Source organism: Brachyhypopomus gauderio, unplaced genomic scaffold, assembly GCF_052324685.1.
Source record: "Brachyhypopomus gauderio isolate BG-103 unplaced genomic scaffold, BGAUD_0.2 sc43, whole genome shotgun sequence".
NCBI classification, from domain to species: Eukaryota; Metazoa; Chordata; class Actinopteri; order Gymnotiformes; family Hypopomidae; genus Brachyhypopomus; species Brachyhypopomus gauderio.
This window is the reverse complement of record NW_027506869.1, coordinates 3,099,685-3,120,697: the sequence shown is the minus strand read 5'-3', so window position 1 is coordinate 3,120,697 and position 21,013 is coordinate 3,099,685. Positions and strand designations below refer to the sequence as shown.

The 21,013-nt window shown below is 44.9% G+C and overlaps 1 protein-coding gene across 3 annotated transcripts in view; it reads left to right on the top strand.

Moving 5' to 3' along the window:
* mdga1 (MAM domain containing glycosylphosphatidylinositol anchor 1) overlaps positions 1 to 21,013 on the top strand; it is a 184,558-nt gene that overhangs the window by 154,456 nt on the left and 9,089 nt on the right. For all 3 annotated transcript variants that reach the window (XM_076985745.1, XM_076985743.1, XM_076985744.1), the window contains 2 exons: positions 3,024 to 3,154; positions 10,064 to 10,169. In XM_076985745.1, the coding sequence (XP_076841860.1) occupies positions 3,024 to 3,154; positions 10,064 to 10,169 (237 nt within the window). The remainder of the gene's footprint in view (positions 1 to 3,023; positions 3,155 to 10,063; positions 10,170 to 21,013) is intronic.

Here is a 21,013-nt window from a genome sequence, read left to right as displayed (position 1 = left end):
GTGTACTTCAGTGTGTCCTTTAGTGTATACTTTAGTGTGTACTTCAGTGTGTCCTTTAGTGTATACTTTAGTGTGTACTTCAGTGTGTCCTTCATTGTGTTCTTTAGTGTGTACTTCAGTGTGTCCTTCATAGTGTCATTTAGTGTGTACGTCAGTGTGTCCTTCACAGTGTCCTTTAGTGTGTACTTCAGTGTGTCCTTTAGTGTGTACTTCAGTGTATCCTTCAGTGTCCTTTAGTGCAGTGGTTCCCAAAGTGGGGGGCGCGCCCCCTGGGTGGGGCGCGGAGCTATTGCAGGGGGGGCGCGGAGCTTGAAAGTAAAACGTGCACATGTGTCTTAGGGATGCACCGATTCCGATATTAATATCTGAAAAAATTCTAGATCGGGTATCGGTGACAATGTGACCGATCCATAAAAACAGATCTATTCAGTCTAATTCTATGCTTATATTGCTTGCTTTTCGGAGTTGGTTCAACCTTAATACTCGCGCTGGTGGTATTCCACTTAGTCCGTTTATTTGCTGGTTGACCAAAATAAACCTGGGCTCCAGCAATACTTCACTGTTCATACATGAACTGGTGAGTTGTCCAAATCTCATTTAATGCGTTACTTACAGAAATGAAATAAAGAGCAGTGGTCTGACTCGGCAGAAAGCTAAAAAAACAACAATATTCCATACGCGCACTCAACTCGCTCCCTTAAAGAGACAGTACACATATTTCTGGCCGTTACATGCTTTGTGCTCTGCGTGATGTCTGCGCTTGCAAACTAGCCGCATATGTATTGCTGTTTCTCTTATTTCATCTCCTTATTTGTTTTAAATTATATTTAGAATTCTTGAACCATTTAAAAGGTTTCTTGCAGTTTATTTTTTTCATGTCTGACCAAAGTTGTGAACCTATTGTTTTTGTAAGTTTTCAACACATCCCTAGTCAATATGGGGAGGGGGGGGGTGTAGGGGGGGCGCAAAAATATTCTCATCTACTAAAGGGGGGCACGGCAGAAAAAGTTTGGGAACCACTGCTTTAGTGTATACTTCGATGTGAACGTGTTGTTGACAGAAACTTGCCCCTGATCCTTCCTCCCTTCTGTACCCCAGAAGCACAACCCCCCCCCCCCCCCCCCCCCTTTATGTTCTGCGGATATATTGGCTTGCAAGACGATTGGCCCTGTAGCATATCAGAGCTCCTCTCTATCTGGCCTGGTGTGCATTAGGTCCATTAACTGTGATCAGGAGTCCGTATTGCCCCACTTCACCCCATAACCAGTGTCAACGGGTTTCAACGTGAGACTATCGGCCGATGATGGAGTGATTATGAAATCCAGCACACACACACACACACACACGCACACACACGTGAGTCATTAGCTGAGCATGTAGTCCGTCTGTACCGCCTGAATGGCCACACATTTCCTCTGACCCATACTCCTTTATTACGGAGCGAGGGAGGCATTAGCGCGGCACTGAGGCTCTGTACTAGCAGCGCTCTGCCCCCTCCCTGACGGGGCCCCACAAACTCAGACGGGGCCCCACTGGCTTGAACAGGGCCTGCCATGGGGCATCACCCATCAGGGGAGTGAATGAGTGTGCGTGTGGGACTGTGTAGGCTTTAGCACAGGACTGTGTCAGTGGTGAGTGTTGGCTGTTTGCTACACAGGGAGAGGAAAGATGGATTATGGTCTTGTTTGTGATCTCCATGTATCCTTTAGCACCTGATTTAGGAGCCAGTATTACTGTAAGCATATGTGAAGCTTTGTTTTTGATACTCCTGTGGTCACTAGGTTTTACCATGGCCAAATGAAAAGGATAATGAAATGGTTATGGGATAATATCATAGGTAATATCATCCCCCCATCTCTCTCTCTCTCTCTCTCTCTCTCTCTCTCTCTCTTTCTATCTCTTGGTTTACTACCCAGTGTCACCCCTGCCCCTCTGTTCCACGCATGCTTCCTGTGTGTTTGGGGTCACGCGGTGCCGGTTTTGTGTGCCACACGCACACATGGCAGTGCCGGGCCCTAACGTGAGGTCCCCTGGTCTCCTACGGGCCTGATTCAGGCTCGTTTCTGGCACCCAGGCAGGTCCGTCTGCTCCATCCTGACGCACATACATATTTAAACTTCAGCACAGGTGGTTTGGAAAATTTCTGCAATGCTTTCTTTGCCGTGACATTTCTGCCGTCATTCTGGTGACAGTGAGCGACTTTAGGTGTCCTACAGCCCTGTGTGCGTGTTCGTAAACACACATTATTGTTGCCATAACATCTGTTTGCTGAGTGAGCAACTGAGTTTATAATACTCAGCTCAGTCAGCAAAGAGATGCAGATTGCTGAGACCTTAAAAACACATCTATCTATCTATCTATCTATCTATCTATCTATCTATCTATCTATCTATCTATCTATCTATCTATCTATCTATCTATCTATCTATCTATCAGCCTTTTCTTCTGCTCAGATCCTAGCTGAGTTATGTTTTATGAATTAGGTGTTATGAATGATGCATTGGTTCCTATAAGCAGTAAGTTACTAGACTTATTAACTTCGGCTTGAATCAAACACATTCTTCAGATTCTTATCTTGAGTCTTTCTATTCCTAGAGTCTCTTTTCTCAGTCACAATGTGTGTGAGTGTGTGTGTCCATGTGTGTTTTAGTGGGAGTATGTATATGTGTGTGTGAGTGAGTGTATACGTAGGTATGTGTGCATGTGTGTGTGTGTGTGTGTGTGTGCGCTTGTGCATGTTTGAGTACACTGAACTGCATGTTAATATTCAGTATTGCACAACTTCACACAAACTTGCATCAAACTCAAAGTCTGTCAGATAGGATGTCAAAAGACAGGGTTGTGTAATACTATGGAAATGCATTTTCTGTATTTGTAAAGATCCCTGCAACTCACAAGAAAACTTAAAGCCATAATATGATAGGCTGGGAACAAATTAGTTTGACCTTATTTATTGAGCTACAAAAACAAAAAACGTATATATTTCTTCCCTGTGTATTAACCTCCCTCTCCTCCCACCATAGGCACTCTGAATGTCTTGATAAGAGTCCGAGGTATCGCCACTGTCAACAGCCTGGTCTGGACACTGTCTGGACACCAAGGCCCCGTGTGGAGAAAGGCCACCGTGGTGGTCTACCCCGGAGGGCCGTTCCAGGTACGGGTGCGTCATGTTGCTCCCATGCACAAAGAGGTTTGTGTGGAAGTGACCTCACATCCTGTCTTGTGGCTCCGCCCACAGACCCAGAGTTCTGCTGAGTCTTTGGTTAAGACACAGACACCTTTTGTGGTCCCAGAGAAGGGACAGAGGGTAAAAGTGTTTGTGTCTCAGAAACATCAGAAATAAAGGAGGGCACTCAATTCTAAGATCATGAGTTAGAATACTGTTTTGAAGGAAATATAAGGTGTTTCTCCTTTTGTCACTATTCTGTCTGTATTCTCCATTCTGAAACAGGGCCTAACAACAGCTCCCCTCATGAATAAAAATGTTACAAATCAACAGTGAGCAACCAAGGACCCTCTCCTTCCATTCCCCTTTTTGTCTTTCTCTCTCTCTCTCTCTCTCTCTCTCCCTCATTCTCTCTTTCTCATGCTCTCTCTCTATTTCCGTGGAGTTCATTAAGCGCCTGAACTCGGCACGCTGTCACCATGGTGAGCCACGTCCCGTGGTGTCGAGCGCAAGGCTAAAGCACCAGAGGATCCTCTACTGTGTCTCTGCTCACTAAGCTGTTACGTCTCTGTTTATTTCATAATCACTTTCATTCTTTGTGGAGTTATCGTAGTGGAGTTGATTGCGGTCCTCTCCATGAATATCAAGAGAGCTACATTAATTTCAGGCTAATGGTTGTGTCTTTCAAATTCTGATGTGTTGGAGTACCAGAAAAAAATACTATATTGAATTTCTGAGGAGTCCCTGTTGTTTTAGGTGTCTGAGAGGATGGTGGTAAATATCGCACTTCCTTGTGCTCTCCTTACGCTGTCCTTACGCTGTCCTTATGTTCTCTTTATGCTCTCTTTACGCTCTCTTTACGTTCTCCTTGCACTCATTATGATCTCTTTACCAGGGTATATACAGCGATTCTTAAGTTGAATTTAATACCTTTTTAATACCTACAAAGTATTTTTTAATACCAGCATGACTTAAAGTGGCTACTGAAGTGGCCTCTCGGTTGTTGCTAACCACTGACCTAAGCTAGTCTTTAAACAGGCATGAAAATGGGTTGGGGGGTGACAGGTGACAGGATGGGGATACGGCGATTACGTTCTATTTTATGTCACCGTTAACTACACAGGGTTTACGGGAAATTAATAGGCCTATCTATCTACCTATTCTACTTATTTTTCAAAAGAGCTTGTGGCTATTTCTGACAGTGTTCAACACAAGCTGTAGCGAATGGCAGTAACTTTGTTTTACCACAAAATATGAAAACGATTGAAACCATTACTAACCCAATTAAATCCACTGGGAAATGTACAATCTGGTAAATGTAGTGGTAAATGTATGCTCGTCTGCCTTGTCCCTGGCGTAGATAGCACTAGGTCCTGCTTCTTGTCCTGCTTAGCAATAAATGAATAACATAAATGAAGAACGTTCGTATAAACGCAATTTGACCTCTATGATGGTTCTGGGCGGAAATTGCTGGCCACTGTGTCATATATATATATATATATATAAACAGAGCACTTCCGAAATCGGCTATTTCAATCAATGGGGAACCGTCAGGGAACTGTCAGGGAACCGTCAGGGCCCTCTACGCCCTAAAATATTCTTAAAACATAAATATATAATTTATCCAATTTTATTTTATCTACTTACAGTTTGACAATCGACATCTAAACAATTACAAAAATATAAGCAAATAAATTATTCAACCGTGTCTATTCAATCTGTGTTGGAAGGTGAAGGGTTAAGTTAAGTGGAAGCCTGTGAGCCTGTGTCTCCCCCTATCAGGACTGTGATGCCTCTGCAGAATGTTTGTGATTGGTGGTCCCGCTGTTCATTTACAGAGGGCCAGACAGTTATAATTCAGCACAATACCAGTTTCAAATGACAGTAAAATTGACCAATCATGTGTGCCGTCTTAGTGAGCGGGCTTAAGTGTATGATGATTTCCGCCCGCTGTGGCGTGTTAGCGTACCGCCGCTAGCTATCGTTAGCGTACCGCTGCTAGCTAGTTTTGATTCATTCCTTTGATGCCCTTGTGCGCGTCGTTTACATATTCCGCTTCCGAGGAACACGGATCTGTGGAATCTTATTTTGCTTAAGAAGTTATCTAGTACAGATATTATTGTTTATTGCGTGTCTAAAGCTGTACTGTCGTCTCAATTTTTTTCTTTAATGCAGTTAATTAGGAGAGGGGGGGATGGGTGCGGGCCCAGGTTTAATGGTTACGGTTCGCTACTGATATATATATATATATATATATATATATATATATATATATATATATATATATATATATATATATATAATATCCCGACCCCCCCCAAAAAAAACAAAAAAAAGTCCTCAGATATACATGATTCGCGTAGGTCACACTTTTCAACTTCAAAACGGCGAATTTCGCAGAAAGGTGACAGATTTTCATGCCTGTTTAAAAACTTGCACTTGCATATAGTGTTTCGTGTGTGCGTGAACAAACATCAGGTCACGTCACGTCATATCACTGCTAGCAATATATAAATATGCTATCCTTATGCTCTCCTTACACTTTCCTTACACTCTTTTTATGCTCTTTACGCTCTCCTTACACTCTCCTTGCACTCTCCTTGCACTCTCCTTACTCTCCTTACACTTTCTTTACAGTCTTTACGCTCTCCTTACACTCTCCTTACACTCTTTACGCTCTCCTTACTCTCCTTACACTCCTTACTCTCCTTACGCTCTCCTTACATTATTTACACTCTCCTTACTCTCTCCTTAGACTCTTTACACTCTCCTTACACTCCCCTTACACTCTTTACGCTCTCCTTACTCTCCTTACACTGTCCTTGCACTCTCCTTACACTCTTTACACTCTCCTTATTCTCCGTACACTCTCCTTACACTCTTTATGCTCTCCTTACACTCCCCTTACATTCTTTACGCTCTCCTTACTCTCCTTACACTGTCCTTGCACTCTCCTTACACTCTTTACGCTCTCCTTACTCTCCTTACACTGTCCTTGCACTCTCCTTACACTCTTTACGCTCTCCTTATTCTCTGTACACTCTCCTTACACTCTTTATGCTCTCCTTACATTCTCCTTACACTCTTTAGGCTCTCCTTACTCTCCTTACATTCTCCTTTGGCTCCCTCCTTACATCTCTCATGCTCCGCCAGGCTTCAGTTTGCCCGCCAGTCGATGGCAGAAGCCTAATCCAGACCTGGCAGAGTTAGCACCAGTTAGCTCCATGGGGCACACCCTGCCATCTCTCCCCTGTTCGGCCATCCCATCTGCAGACTCACGTGAAGACTGACACCCAGAGTCACGTGCACACTCATGTGCAGACTCACGCAGCCTCGCGTCATAGCAGCGTCTCTCTGCGGGCCTGTCCAGACCACTAATCCCAATGGGGTGGCAGTGAAGGATTGTGGGATTACGGAGAAATCGCAGACACTTCATTACCAGCCGTTGACGCCAAGGGTTCTTCGGGCCTCTGTTAACCCCTCGCATGTGTGAATCCACCCAGGCGGTCCGGATTCCTCCGAGCGGAATCGATACCACTCTGAGACGTCATTGGGTTTAGAGACTTGTTGGGATTTGCGGTGATGTTTGTACGAGTGAGCTTCTACTGTTCCACACTCCGGAGCCTCGAAGACGTGGACTTACACTGAGACTCTGACATTTCAGTATAAAACTCCAAACACCAGCCAGCTACTGTCTGTTCTCATATAGATCATGCAGCTCCATTCATCAGCGACGCTCATAACATTGTAACATGCACTCGTATTCCACAAGTTACTCTTATTCAAAGTTATTTTCCTGTCAATTTAAATGCTATTTAGTACAATTGTTTTTTCAATGTTCTATAGGCTTGGTTTTTTCCGGCGTCTGCCGTGATGCTCAGGTTTCACCGCACCGCACAGCTGAGGTCTGCGGTAGAGACTCTTCAGTTCTCCCGGCTGGCTTTGGTCTTTCTTGGGCACGGATGTAATTGCCCCCCCTGTCAGGCACTGGCGCACTGGGGTGCAGGCGGTAGGGATGTAGTCTGTTCGTTCTGTTTCACAGATCTCTTAAGATCCCACTTCCCTGTGACATCATAGGGCAAATTTAAACAGTCAGCCAGAGACTCAGAAATAACGGGTTCAGAAGTAGCTTTTACTCGGCATCCACTTCTGAAATCTTGCTATAAATCTTCCTAAAACCTTTGAAGGTATAGAGAGAGCACTTTGAACATTTTAGGAGACGAGGAACATCTCACAGCTGAAGCTTCTCCGCTCCTCACAGTCTTTGGCATCGGTGCCAGCGCGTCTCCCGCGCGTCTCCGCGTGTCTCCGCGTATGGGTACGTGAGTCCGGGGTGAGGATTAAAGGACCCGTGCCGGGCAGAGCAGCGCTGGCGGGATTCCCGCAGCGTTTCGTCTCGCTCCCCTCGTGAGCGCCCTCTGCAGGATGGGCGTGGGCGAGACGCCAGCGAGACGAGGACGAGAGCTCACGCATCACGAGGAGTGCAGAGAGGGAGGGTCAGTACCGAGCTCTGCCTCAAGAGGGCGCTCTTGAAAGACCCGCTAATGATAATTAAAAACACCAGCACACAGTGGACATCCGGCGTTACTTTGGGGTCGTCTACACCCGCTCCGATCCCGCACCACCCACCTGCCCTTGCTCCATCTCTTCCTCCACCGTCAGAAAGCCTGTGTTTGCCAACCTCTCTTCTCTCCCTGTTACTTTTGTTCCCATTGTGCGCGTATGTGTGTGTGTGTGTGTGTGTGTGTGTGTGTGTTCCATCTCTCTGCCCCTCTATTTTTACCCCAGATCCCTCTCTTTCTGTGACTGGATGTTGGTAAGAATAGACAAATACAGTAACAGCAGGAATACAGACAATAGTAGAACTTCACAAACAGGAGGATGTACTGGGATACTGGGATACCAGTGACTCCATCACAACTCTTGTAAACTTTAATAGGCACAGACACTAATTAACTTCTCCCTCTCACTGTCTCTCTCTCTCTCTCTCTCTCTCTCTCTCTCTCTCTCTGTCTCTCCCCTCTCCCTCACATTTACACAAACAAGAGAGTGAAAGCACCCCATTAAAAACGGCAGCCCCTGTACTTACATACACCGAGGGCGTTCAAAATAATGGGCTTGTTGCATTAGCCTCGAGTTCTCCGAGTGTGTTCTGAAGGCTCCCACTGAATGAGGTCCTTCTCTGTAATGAGGTCAAAGCCACTAATGCACTCCCCAGCTGACAGGGGGATTTACATGTGCTAACGGAGACAGAAGACGGAGACAAACACACCCATAGAAGAACCAGGAGTGAGGACAGCAGTAGGAGATGTAGGAGATGTAGGCTGTCATGCTCTGTATGAGTGTTTTCTACGGGTGTAATTAAACTGATGTACATAATTCTCTTATCTTTCAAGGTCTTCTGACAGTGGTTAATCATATGAGTGTGTGTTGGGTGTGTGTGTGTGTGTGTGTGTGTGTGTGTGTGTGTGTGTGTGTAAACGTGTTCGATTGAGTCATGTGACATGCCTGTAGCTTCCGCTGGTGTCCTTGTTGCGTCTGAATGGATGTTCCCGTGAACAGCCGTCGTTACGCCGTCCGCCTGTCACGTTGCTCTGAGGTCCGTGTCTCACGTTCTCCAGTGGGGCCCTGCAGCCAATTAGCAGAGGGGGGGGGGGGGGGCAGACGGCTGTCGTGCTGTCTCACCCTACCGCCCCCGGCCAATCAGACTGCCCGCAGCTCTCTGGCAAGAAGGACCACAGAGAGCCCTGATGATCCCCCCCCCCCCCCCCTCCCTCCCTCCTCTTCCTCTCTACGCTTCTCTTTTAACTTCTCCAGAACATTCTCACACTCAAAGAGACACAGTTGAGTATTAAGGGCCAGGAGGTTTGGTGAAGCTTTGTGCATTTGTATGTTTGTGTGTGTGTGTGTGTGTGTGTGTGTGTGTGTGTGTGTGTGTGTGTGTGTGTGTGTGTAATTGGATTTCCTGGTGCGCTCAGGGGTCAAAAGTGTCGTAGTAGACACGTTAGCTCTGGCGAGCAGAGGGCAGCAATCTTGACCCCACACTTGTCAGTGTCTCGGGGGCCGTGAAGGGCTCTCATAGACGGCCTGATCCTTTGAGGGTCTTACATATCGCTCGCTGTCATGAATACCAACGTATCATCATCATCACTGTGGCATCAAAGGCAGCCTGTCACCCTGCTGCATTAATACTACTAATACTATTAGGGAACTTTGGACTTTGTAAATAGGCCCAATGAGAACAGGTTACTCAGCTCTACTGAGAGAAGTGAACATATACTACAGGGCATTTGTCTGGGAAGAGTGTGTGTGTATGTGTGTGTGTGTGTGTGTGTGTGTTGAAGTTCAGCGATGCTTGTGTGATACCATAAGACAGAGTCAGGATTATGTGTGTGATTAGGTTTAGGCATGGCGCTCCAGAGTTAATGTAATTGAGCTGTCAGTCAAAGGCAGGGGGCGTGGGCATTAGGTAGAACAGGGATGCTGTCTGCATTTAGCTGAGTGGACTACAGCAGAACCAGAAGCGCTCGTTAGGGATTAGGAGAGAGATGCACTATGGGATGGCTCTACACTGCCTCTTAACGAGCTTAAACATGTCTGTGCTTCTTGGCTCTTGGGTTCAATTACTGCCCTCTGTGAAAAATTTTGGCCTTTGTTTCTATCTGGATAAACGAAAAATTATTTGTTATAATGTATTGATCTTGTGTTAGTGATAAATATGACGTTTTCTCAGACCTGCATACCAATGCAATATATGTGTATGTTGCTGTGTATAAACTATGCTGGATTACTTCTGTTTTCTCTGGTATTTGGAAAACTGCTTAATAAACAAGCACAACTTATGAGCAGTGACTGAATAGAAGATTTAATTTATACTTCACAAAATGATTTCAACAGGTAGTGTTTGAGGGTATCCGTGGTGATGGCTATGAGGGGGACATCGCTATTGACGACGTATCAGTCACCAAGGGGAAGTGCCAGCAAGACAAGCTTCCTGCTACAGGTAAGTAGAGCACCTGTATCAGACCCACACCTGTATCAGACCCACACCTGTATCAGACCCACACCTGTATCAGACCCACACCTGTACCAGACCCACACATGTATCAGACCCACACCTGTATTAGACCCACACTTGTATCACACCCACACCTGTATCACACTCACATCTGTATCAGACCCACACCTGTATCAGACCCACACATGTATCAGACCCACACATGTATTAGACCCACACTTGTATCACACCCACACCTGTATCACACTCACATCTGTATCAGACCCACACCTGTATTAGACCCACACCTGTATCACACCCACATCTGTATCAGACCCACACCTGTATCAGACCCACACCTGTATCAGACCCACACATGTATCAGACCCACACATGTATCAGACCCACACCTGTACCAGACCCACACATGTATCAGACCCACACCTGTATTAGACCCACACTTGTATCACACCCACACCTGTATCACACTCACATCTGTATCAGACCCACACCTGTATCAGACCCACACATGTATCAGACCCACACATGTATTAGACCCACACTTGTATCACACCCACACCTGTATCACACTCACATCTGTATCAGACCCACACCTGTATTAGACCCACACCTGTATCACACCCACATCTGTATCAGTCCCACACCTGTATTAGACCCACACCTGTATCACACCCACATCTGTATCAGATCCAGACCTGTATCAGACCCACACCAGTATTAGACCGAGAACTTTATCAGACCCACACCTGTATCAGATCCAGACCTGTATAACACCCGCACCTGTACCAGATCCACACTTGTTTCAGACCCAGACCTGTTTCAGACCCACACCTGCATCAGACCCACACCTGCACCTGTATAACACCCCACACCTGCATCAGACCCACGCCTGCATCAGACCCACACCTGTATAACACCCACACCTGTATCAGACTCACACCTGTATCACACCCACACCTCCAAGGGAGTATAAGGACTGAATTCTAAATAAACTCCAGTTTCCAGGAAAACCAGAAATAGATCCAAGTCAAACTAAAAGATATAATGATTAAAAGAATGTTCAAAATTATCCGCTTCATTCATTTACTTAATTTCACTTAATAACATTTTCTTTAAACATGAAATTTTTTTTCATGTTTTTATTGAATAATTGGGTTTGTGCATCCCATCAAGTTTTTGCATGGACTTTGCTGTAGCGCCTGTAATATATGAGGTTGTCCATTACAGTCCACTGCAGTATATGGGTGTGAGTGGGTGGAGACTTGGGTGGAGGTGTCGGAGGGAGAAAGTTTTGTGCTAAATACATGTTTTGGCTTCCATTTGCAATGGCAGGTCAGTTTGGCCCAAACCCCTAAACACACAGGAAACACTGGGAGGGTTTATAAGAGAAAAAGAAGGCAGAGTGTGATAAGAGTATTAGGAGAGTTTAGTTTACTGAAAACAGGGCTGATTAAGAAAGCAGGGGGAAGGTGGAGAGAGAGAGAGAGAAAGAGAGAGAGAGACAGAGAGGGAGGGAGAACAGGGATAAAATGGTGAGCCAGCATTTTTCATTTTCCCTGCTGAGACCCACTGAGGAAGAAGATGGTAGAAGAAGGTCTGGTTGTGAGGGGGAGCCAGCACTGTCAGTGGGGGCGCACAGAGCCCCGCAGGGCGGGAGGCTGCACAGGCAGCTGTTCCCCCAGCCTGAGCAGCTCGGACCCTGGGTGCCGTTGGCAGCTCGGGGCCCTGCTTCACCCCAGGGAGGGACCCCGCATCTCAGCCAACGCACAGCGGTCCTGCCGAGACACGCGCTTGGTTTGGGATGGGCATCAAAACGGGTGTGGTGACAGGAGGGGGTATGGGCCAGGCTACTGAGAGAGAGGAAGAGAGAGAGAGAGAGAGAGAGAGAGAGAGAGAGAGAGAGAGAGAGAGAGAGAGAGAGAGAGAGTAAGTGATCATTAGGAGAGGCTTCACCTCTCAATCATCAGCTGATTGTTAGATAGTGTACAAAGGAAATAAATAATCAGACTGCGGCTTGATGTGGGAACATTATTCCTCATTGTTCCACTTTGCTGGACTCTTTAAAGCCCACTGGAGTGTTCACACATGAACAGCCCTGTATCTCACAATCAGAGACCCGCTCAGCGCTCCATTATAATGCCGGAGCTGAGTTAATATTTTGTCTCGCGACGAGCGTACCGAACGTCGTTTCTCTGCACTAACGTCTTCTGAAGCGGATCCGGCCCGCCTGTTGGACGCGGGTCCCGCCCAACGGTGCTTCCTCTCGCAAGACAGGCCAAGCTTTAGCGGAACTGGCCCTGGCACATTTGTGTTTGATTGCATGTGCTGGGGTTTAGAGGACTACACTCCCCAGCACACACCTGTTTTTGTAGTTTTTTCTTCTCGATCCAGTGGCTCCATAGCAATCTCCTACCTGCTGGCTGTCTCCCCTCAGCAGGAAATCGTCCCCGCAGAACACCGCGTCACCCGTATCACTGCCAAGGCTGCGATTGCCCTCTGTCTGCTCGGCACACAACCACCATTCCCAAAATGAACTAACAGTTTCCTCATCAAAGAACGATGTTTGCATTACAGTACGTGATTAGCCTTCTACCTTTCCCCGTGTCAGGGGTCAAGGACGCCCCCTGCCAGCTCTACGCCGGCCCCCACGGTTCCGTGTGGTCTTATTAAAAAAGTTAATTACAGCAAGGTTTGGTTTTCCAAGGTTGCTTTCATTTTGTGGGTCCTTTTCAGAAATAAATCTCCGGACAGTCTTTCACTGAATGCCACAGCGCCCAGTCCAAAGCTAGTTCAGTTAAATTAGCCCAGGCAAATATTGGTCAGAATGAGGGGTTCGTTTAAACAGAAGTGTCCACTCGTGATGGAAGATGAGTAGTTCAGCAACTGCAGCACGAGCGTTCACATCTCTGATCGTGCAGGCATGGCCCACACCAAAGGAACCCTGGGAAACTTCTGAAGGCCATTTGCACCCCCACCCAGCTCACGATTTCAGAGTCTTTTCATTCTGTTATCCTGTGGTGCGGGGTGTGTATTATCCAGTCTTTACACCTCTAATATTGTCACAGTCCCGTTGGGGCCACCCCAGTTGTGAATTGTAAAACTAAATGTCCAGTATTTCTGACTAAGTAACCCGTAGTGAGGGTTGGAATTACAGTGTTGGCGTCCTGGATGAAAGTTACCCAGTAAACCTGTAAAGTCTAGTTCTACATGTATATACAACCACATACATGGCAAGGAAATTCAGAAACCAAGGACAAACTTTGGTAACAAAGCTTGAAGCTTGTTTTACAACACACATTTTCACAAAGCAGCTTTACAAATGTATGAAGAAACTCCTTAAGAGGAAGACCCATGCTGATAGAGGCAAGGAGAGGCAATCTCCCAGGGTGGACCAGGACACACAAGAAAACTCGTCCAGCAAAACTAAGAGATAAAGACACTAGGTAGGAGTTGGGCTTTTGCTGAACTCACCAAGTGAGGTCTGTGACTGTCACTACTCGATCCCAGTGGGGAACCGTTAGGGCCCTCTACGCCCTCTCAGAGGGCCTAATATTATTCTTAAAACATAAATATATATAATATAATTTATCCAATTTTATTTTATCAACTTACAGTTTGACAATCGACATCTAAACAATTACAAAAATATAAGCAAATAAATTATTCAACCGTGTCTATTCAATCTGTGTTTGAAGGTGAGGGGTTAAGTTAAGTGGAAGCCTGTGAGCCTGTGTCTCCCCCTATCAGGACTGTGATGCCCGCTGTTCGTTTACAGAGGGCCTGGCAGTTATAATTCAGCGCAATACCAGTTTCAAATGACAGTAAAATTGACCAATCATATCTTCCATCTTAGTGGGCGGGCTTAACTGTATGATAATTTCCGCCCGCTGTGGCGACGCTAGCTGTCGTTAGCGTACCACCGCTAGCTAGTTTTGATTCATTCCTTTGATGCCCTCGTGCGCGTTGTTTACATATTCCGCTTCCGAGAACCACGGAGCTGTGAACCTCATTTTGCTTAAGAAGTTATCTAGTAAAGATATTATTGGTTATTTTGTTTCTAAAGCTGTACTGTCATCTCATTTATTTATTTATTATTATTATTTTCTTTATTGCAGTTAATTAAGAGAGGAATTTATTTTCGCGGCGGGGGGGAGCGGGCCCAGGTTTAATGGTCACGGTTCGCTACTGCTATATATATATATATATATATATATATATATATATATATATATATATATATATATATATATATATATTCATGATTGTATTGTCAGTTAATGTTCTGGGTGCTGTCAGTATATCTCTAGGGACTAGGCTATGAAAAGACTCTGGTTCTCCCAGTGATGTCGTTATTAGTCTGTATGAACATTCACAGAAAGCCACAGGAGTGTTTGGTGAGCGCATGCATTCATGCATGTCATTAGGCAGCATTAGTTAACGCCGAACCCTGATAGGAGACATTTTCATTGCGGTCCGACATTACATGAATCTATTCAAGTTGACAAATTTCTTTTAGGTTTTGCATTATGCAAGTTGAAGAAATACAGGTGAGAGCAGCATCACTGAAAAGCCAGTAGACCACGCCCTCTGAAGCCCGAACCCAGTCCGAGTGAAGAAAAACAACCACACATCAAAGCAAAGGCAGTGTTTGATGTTCTGCAGAAAAAAAAACACAATTTGCCCAATATTCCACTGAAAGCAGAGGAAATATAGGTGTTTGTTTTCAGTGAGTCAGACATTAACAAATAAAATACAAAATATCTTGCATGACAAAACAATTAGCAGAAACTGACATTATATTTGTATATAAACATACAGTACATTTAAGAATGATAAGAGTACTATTGGAGTATGCAGTTTCTTGAATCCTGATTTACCAAAGCTCAAGTCCATAAAGACATCTTACTCTACAGTTTTTGTTACAGCAGGACATGAAAGCCACTTGCAGTGACCCAGATATTGACATATCTGAAAGACATGAGGATACAGCCAGGGAAATGTCAATCACTGCCTCAGTCATCTACCCCCACCAAATAAAGAGGAATCTTCACATGCTGCTGCTCAGGGTCGCTCCAAAGATCCAAACAAATACCACCTTGAATGCCCCTGACCGACAGACACTGAGATCACTATGATACATTGTCTGACCACACCCAGACTACCACCCACAGATGATCTACTGTATAATCACCACACCCAGACTACCACCCACAGATGATCTACTGTTATACCACCACACCCAGACTACCACCCACAGATGATCTACTGTATAATTACCACACCCAGACTACCACCCACAGATGATCTACACTTCTACCCTGCAGTTACTCACATACCACACCCCTGAGTGCATCACACCCCCAGCCACACCCACATCTCACTCCCAGCCACACCCAGCCACACCCACCCCACACCCCCAGCCACACCCACCCCCCACCCCCAGCCACACCCACCCCCAGCAGGGAATCAGGGCTACAGCTGAGAGAGCAGAGCGTTTGTCATTTGTGGGTTTGTCACAGATAGCAGCTGTGTTGCTGTTGTGATCCCTCCAGACTGGAAAAGGCACGTATTTCCAAGGTCTTCCATTCTCCTCACAACCTACGCTGAGCCTCTGCACTGACGTAGCTTCATTGGTATCAGATACTCACAACAGCCATCATTAGCACAGACAACCTGCCTTTGTGGTTGCAAACCATACGTCAGCTGTGTATCAGTGGCTGTATGTTGACATGTTTCTGTCCGTGGCTATGAAGCAGTGTGGGAATTCACTCTTGTAGTGGCAGCCTTGGGCATCTTCATTCATCTAGGGTCTGAAAGAAAAGTCCTGTAGATATACACTGCACCCTTATAGCAATGAAAGATAAAGCTAGATTATTTTTTATTATTATTTAAACCTGCATTGTGTAAATTTGACACAACAGCGATCCTTCATTTTTGCCTGAAGATCCATTAATTTGACATTGTTTTGAAATTGCTTTGACATTACCGTCCACACTTCTGTTGAAAGGTATCTTAGCTAAGCTTGCATGACCCAGTAGTCCAATATGACCTGACATTTTAATACTGTCTCAATGTTAGACAGCAGATAGCGTTAGCAGTGCAGCTAAAAGGACCTCACAATTACAGTAGTTACCTGACTGAGCGGTCGATAACAAACCAGCAACATCATTTACTTGTCCAGCAATAAAAAGCCAACTCGGCGTCCTCCCGAATGCCTTTACATCATGCACTTGTGTCTAGCTCGGAAACACAAGGCAGCATTTATTCTGACCTGAGCTCAGGTACCGATACGTTTCCTTTTAGCTCACCTGCTCTTTTCCCTTCTCCGTTTCTTTGCTTTGACGAAGGGTAGAAGATGACATATGATGTCTCCATATGAAACTCCTCTTCCGTTCGCTAACTTTCAGCACCGCACGTGTTAGCGCTTTCAGTCACGCCCCCAGTGACGTCACTCACGTAACCGGCCTTTTGAGCCAAAACTTTGAGCCTTTTCATGTGACATAAATATGTAAAGACATGTAATGTGCTCCGATACCCCCAGAGAATCTGGGCCAATAGCTTTGACTTATGAATGAATATTTCAGGTTTTACAGGGTGATTCTGAGCAGCAGAAGGACACTATATTAAAGCAGATTGTGATTTCTTTCAGTTTTATCAAACCAATCTCATGCAGTGCAGCTCTAAATGGCCGAGCCGTTCTGTGTATTCCAGACACCTGTTTAAATGTTCACATTTTTTTTTTTTTGATAAAAACAATATGTTTAAATATTGTTAACAAGTGTGTTGAGTACACATGTGGATAAAGACCAGAGATATTATAAAATGTACATGTAATTTGACACGTAATCTGCCGGGAAGCATAAATCTGCCTTCAGATATCCCTCCTAAAGGAACAGGTGTGATTCTCACTGAAAACTGAGAGAAAGAAAGAAAGTAATCAGAACAACAATCATAACAGTGCAATATGTAGCTCTTTGATGTAAACCACATTGCTGTTGCCAAGATAATCTAAAAGTCTGTGTTTGGCAGCTGAGGCTGATCTCATTTGTGTGAGTTGCCTGGTAATACGAGATCCCCCTCTACTGAGCAGACATCCTCCGGTCTCCAAAAACATCATAAGGCAGAGCAAGACAAGGCAACAGTGTCTGGAGCTCATCAGGGTCGCTACTTCTACACATACAAAAAAAGAATATACAGCATTCAATGGTGGAGATTTCATTTTACGTTTGGGATGACCATAAACAAAAAAAAAAAACGTTTCAAGAGCAGTTCCAGAAGGACGTGTTGCCAGAAATAGAGGAAACCCTCAAAACTACTGTATCAATTTATTGGTAAATAACTTAAGGGTTGTAGTATTAAAAAAAACTTTTTTGTAAATTACTTAATAGAAAATATGTGTTCTTTATCAATTAATCAATCAATCATCAGTTATTTATATAGCACCTTACACAACCTGAGTTGACCAAAGCGCTGTACATAATAGAAATCAATAATCAATTTGTATGATCTTAACGATAACATCTGTGTGCAGTTGGTAATGATACAACTTGCAAATAATTAGATGTTGAAAGCCATCCTAAATAAGTGTGTTTTAAGTTTGGCTTTAAATATTGGTAGATCAGTGATGGAACGTAGAACAGTAGACAAGGCATTCCACAATTTAGGACCTGCTACTGAAAGACCCATCACCCCACTGCTTACACCTAGACCGTGGTACCTCCAGTAGATATTGTCCACCTGAACAAAGATCTCTGCCAGGCTGATGTAAGTTTAAAATGTCACATATGTAGGAAGGTGCAAGTCTATGGACTGGACAGAAAACAAACAGCAGGATTTTAAACTGAATTCTAAATTTTACTAGGAGCCAGTGAAGAGAGTAAAGAACAGGAGTAATATGATCATGTTATCAGCAACAAAAAGAACAAATGATCTTGTATCAAAAATACACATCCGGCTTATGTAAAGGACCAATCCCCTTGAAAATATGTGGACAATTCCATGCATTATGATTTCTATTGTGGATGAGCTGCCTCTTCTGACCAGACTATCTCCCAGATCACCCAGATCACACGGATCACCCAGATCACACAGATCACCCAAATCACACAGATCACCCCGATCACACAGATCTCCCAGATCACACAGATCACCCCGATCCCACAGATCACCCAGATCACCCAAATCACCCAGATCACCCCGATCCCACAAATCACACAGATAACCCAAATCACCCAGATCACCCAGATCACCCCGATCCCACAAATCACACCGATCACCCAAATCACCCAGATCACACAGATCACACAGATCACCCAAATCACCCAGATCACCCCGATCCCACAGATCACCCAGATCACCCAAATCACACAGATCACCCACATCACACAGATCACCCAAATCACCCAGATCACCCCGATCCCACAAATCACACAGATCACCCAAATCACCCAGATCAGCCCGATCACCCTGATCACACAGATCCTCCATGTTGATCTTACTCAGTGCTTGAGTAATATGACTGCTGCAGTTATCACATTAGCAAGTAGTTACTTGGTTGTACGTATTTCAACCAGACTGTGCTTTGTTCTCTCTCTCTCTCTCTCTCTCTCTCTCTCTCTCTCTCTCTCTCTCTCTCTCTCCCTCATTCTCTCATTTTTTTCAATTTGATGTAGAAAAAAAGTGGAGGGGCAGTCAGAAAATCGAGTCTAGACGTATGACTCGCCTGCAGTGAGAGAATGAGGTTTTATTCACTGAGAATGAGGTTTGTGTTTAAGCACAAAACTCGAGGGTTTGTTGTGGATATACTTGCCTATACCTCAATAATGGAAATAGCCGTGGGTTAAGGTTTAAACCACGTAAAACGTAATATATTTATTGGACTCCAAATTAAATTGACATGTGTTAGAAAGCCAATTCTATTGGATATCGCAGGTCGTGAGAATTTGCGTAACCAACTTAATAAAGATCCTTAATACTGAAGCAGGCTGCTTTCTCCGAGGTTCGCAAGTCAGCAAGCCTAATGGTTTAAACTAGTACGTGCGTGCAGCAAATTGGATACTCTGCAGGGACCTGGTATCGGCAGTCTATTGAACTATATCTGGGTCCTCTCTCTAGTTAGTGAGTTCTTAAACATTTACATTATATAAAGGTATCAGAAGAGTTGAGCTTCACACACGTTTGAGGTAACAGGGTTTATCCACAGTACAAGCCAATTACTTACACATTCCTATTGGTTAGGTATCGCAATGAGGCAACACGCTTTATAAATAACAGAAATGCAGCATGCAGAACACTACCTGAATATTTCCTAACAAAGAGAAAGAGAGAGTGAAAAAGAGTAACAGAGAGAGAATGAGGAGCAGGAAGAGACAGCAAGGGCCAGGGAGAATTTTCTATAAACCTCACTCCATTTCACCAGGCTGTTCGACCTCCCGAAACCCAGTCTTACCAGATTTACCACCACTGACCAATCAGACGTAACTACATACTTCTTCCTCCACTACAGGAAACACAGAACCTCACAGCCGCTGGGACTCTGATGTACAATCCTGAATACCTATTGACCATTTGTGGTAGTGACCACTGTGATATTATCATCCTTATCTCACACCCTTATGAACAGCAGTGTGGGTGGATGAACAAGACTTAATAGGCCACAGTCTGGCCTACACACCTGTGTGTGTGCTAGCCGTTGGGCTGTCCTCCGAGAAGTTTGAATCCATCAAAAGACTTTGAGATGAAAGCTTCACCAAAGGCTCAAAAAATCAGTGTTTACCGGATCAATTGGAAAAGGCAGATGGGAATATACAGAAGACACACACATACACACACACACACACACACACGCACGCACACACACACACACACACACACACACACACACACACACACACACACAAACAGAAGGCAGTGATGGAAGTCACTGCAGACTCCTTATTCAGAGACTTTGAAAACAAACATGGAATCAGCCATAATTGTCTCTTAGAACTGTAGGATTTTCATAACTGGAGCAATAAAGACATGTTTACAGTAATGCAGCCTGGGTCTAAGATCTGTTCTTTGTTCAGGTTTCAGAAGGTGATCTTACTCCTAAACCTAAACACTCCTAAATCACGGCCCTAAACACTGTCCTAAACACTGTCCTAAACCACAGCCCTAAACACTGTCCTAAACCACGGCCCTAAACACTGTCCTAAACCACTGCACTAAACCACGGCCCTAAACACTGTCCTAAACCACGGCCCTAAACACTGTCCTAAACCACTGCCCTAAACACTGTCCTGAACCATGGCCCTAAACACTGTTCTGAACCATGGCCCTAAACACTGTCCTAAACCACGGCCCTAAACACTGTCCTAAACACTGTCCTAAACCACGGCCCTAAACACTGTCCTACACAGAGCTTTATCTACACACACCAATATGGCAGCCATGATATATCTCTGTACCCTCCTCTTCTAATTTATGGCCATATCATTTTTCACTCTTCACATCTTCTACTAGACATCTGGGGGCGTGGCCTGGTACAGTTGCTAAATGGTACATTTAAGGTAAATATAACCACAGAGTGCTTTCTGAAATTATACAGTAGAAGTGCAGCAGGTTGAGATCATGCCATCTGAAGAAAAAACGAGCGAGACCTGTTTTTATGTGTGGTGTCTCGTGTTCTTCGAGTCCTTCAGGACATTGAGAACTGTGCGGCGTGGACCGGGCCTTGTTGAAACAGCTGAACACGAGCTGTGTTTGTGGTCGGACAAAGGGTGCGGTGGTGGTAACAATTCCCACCACCGAACTCCTCGTCACCTGTAGTTACTGCTTCCATAAACTCG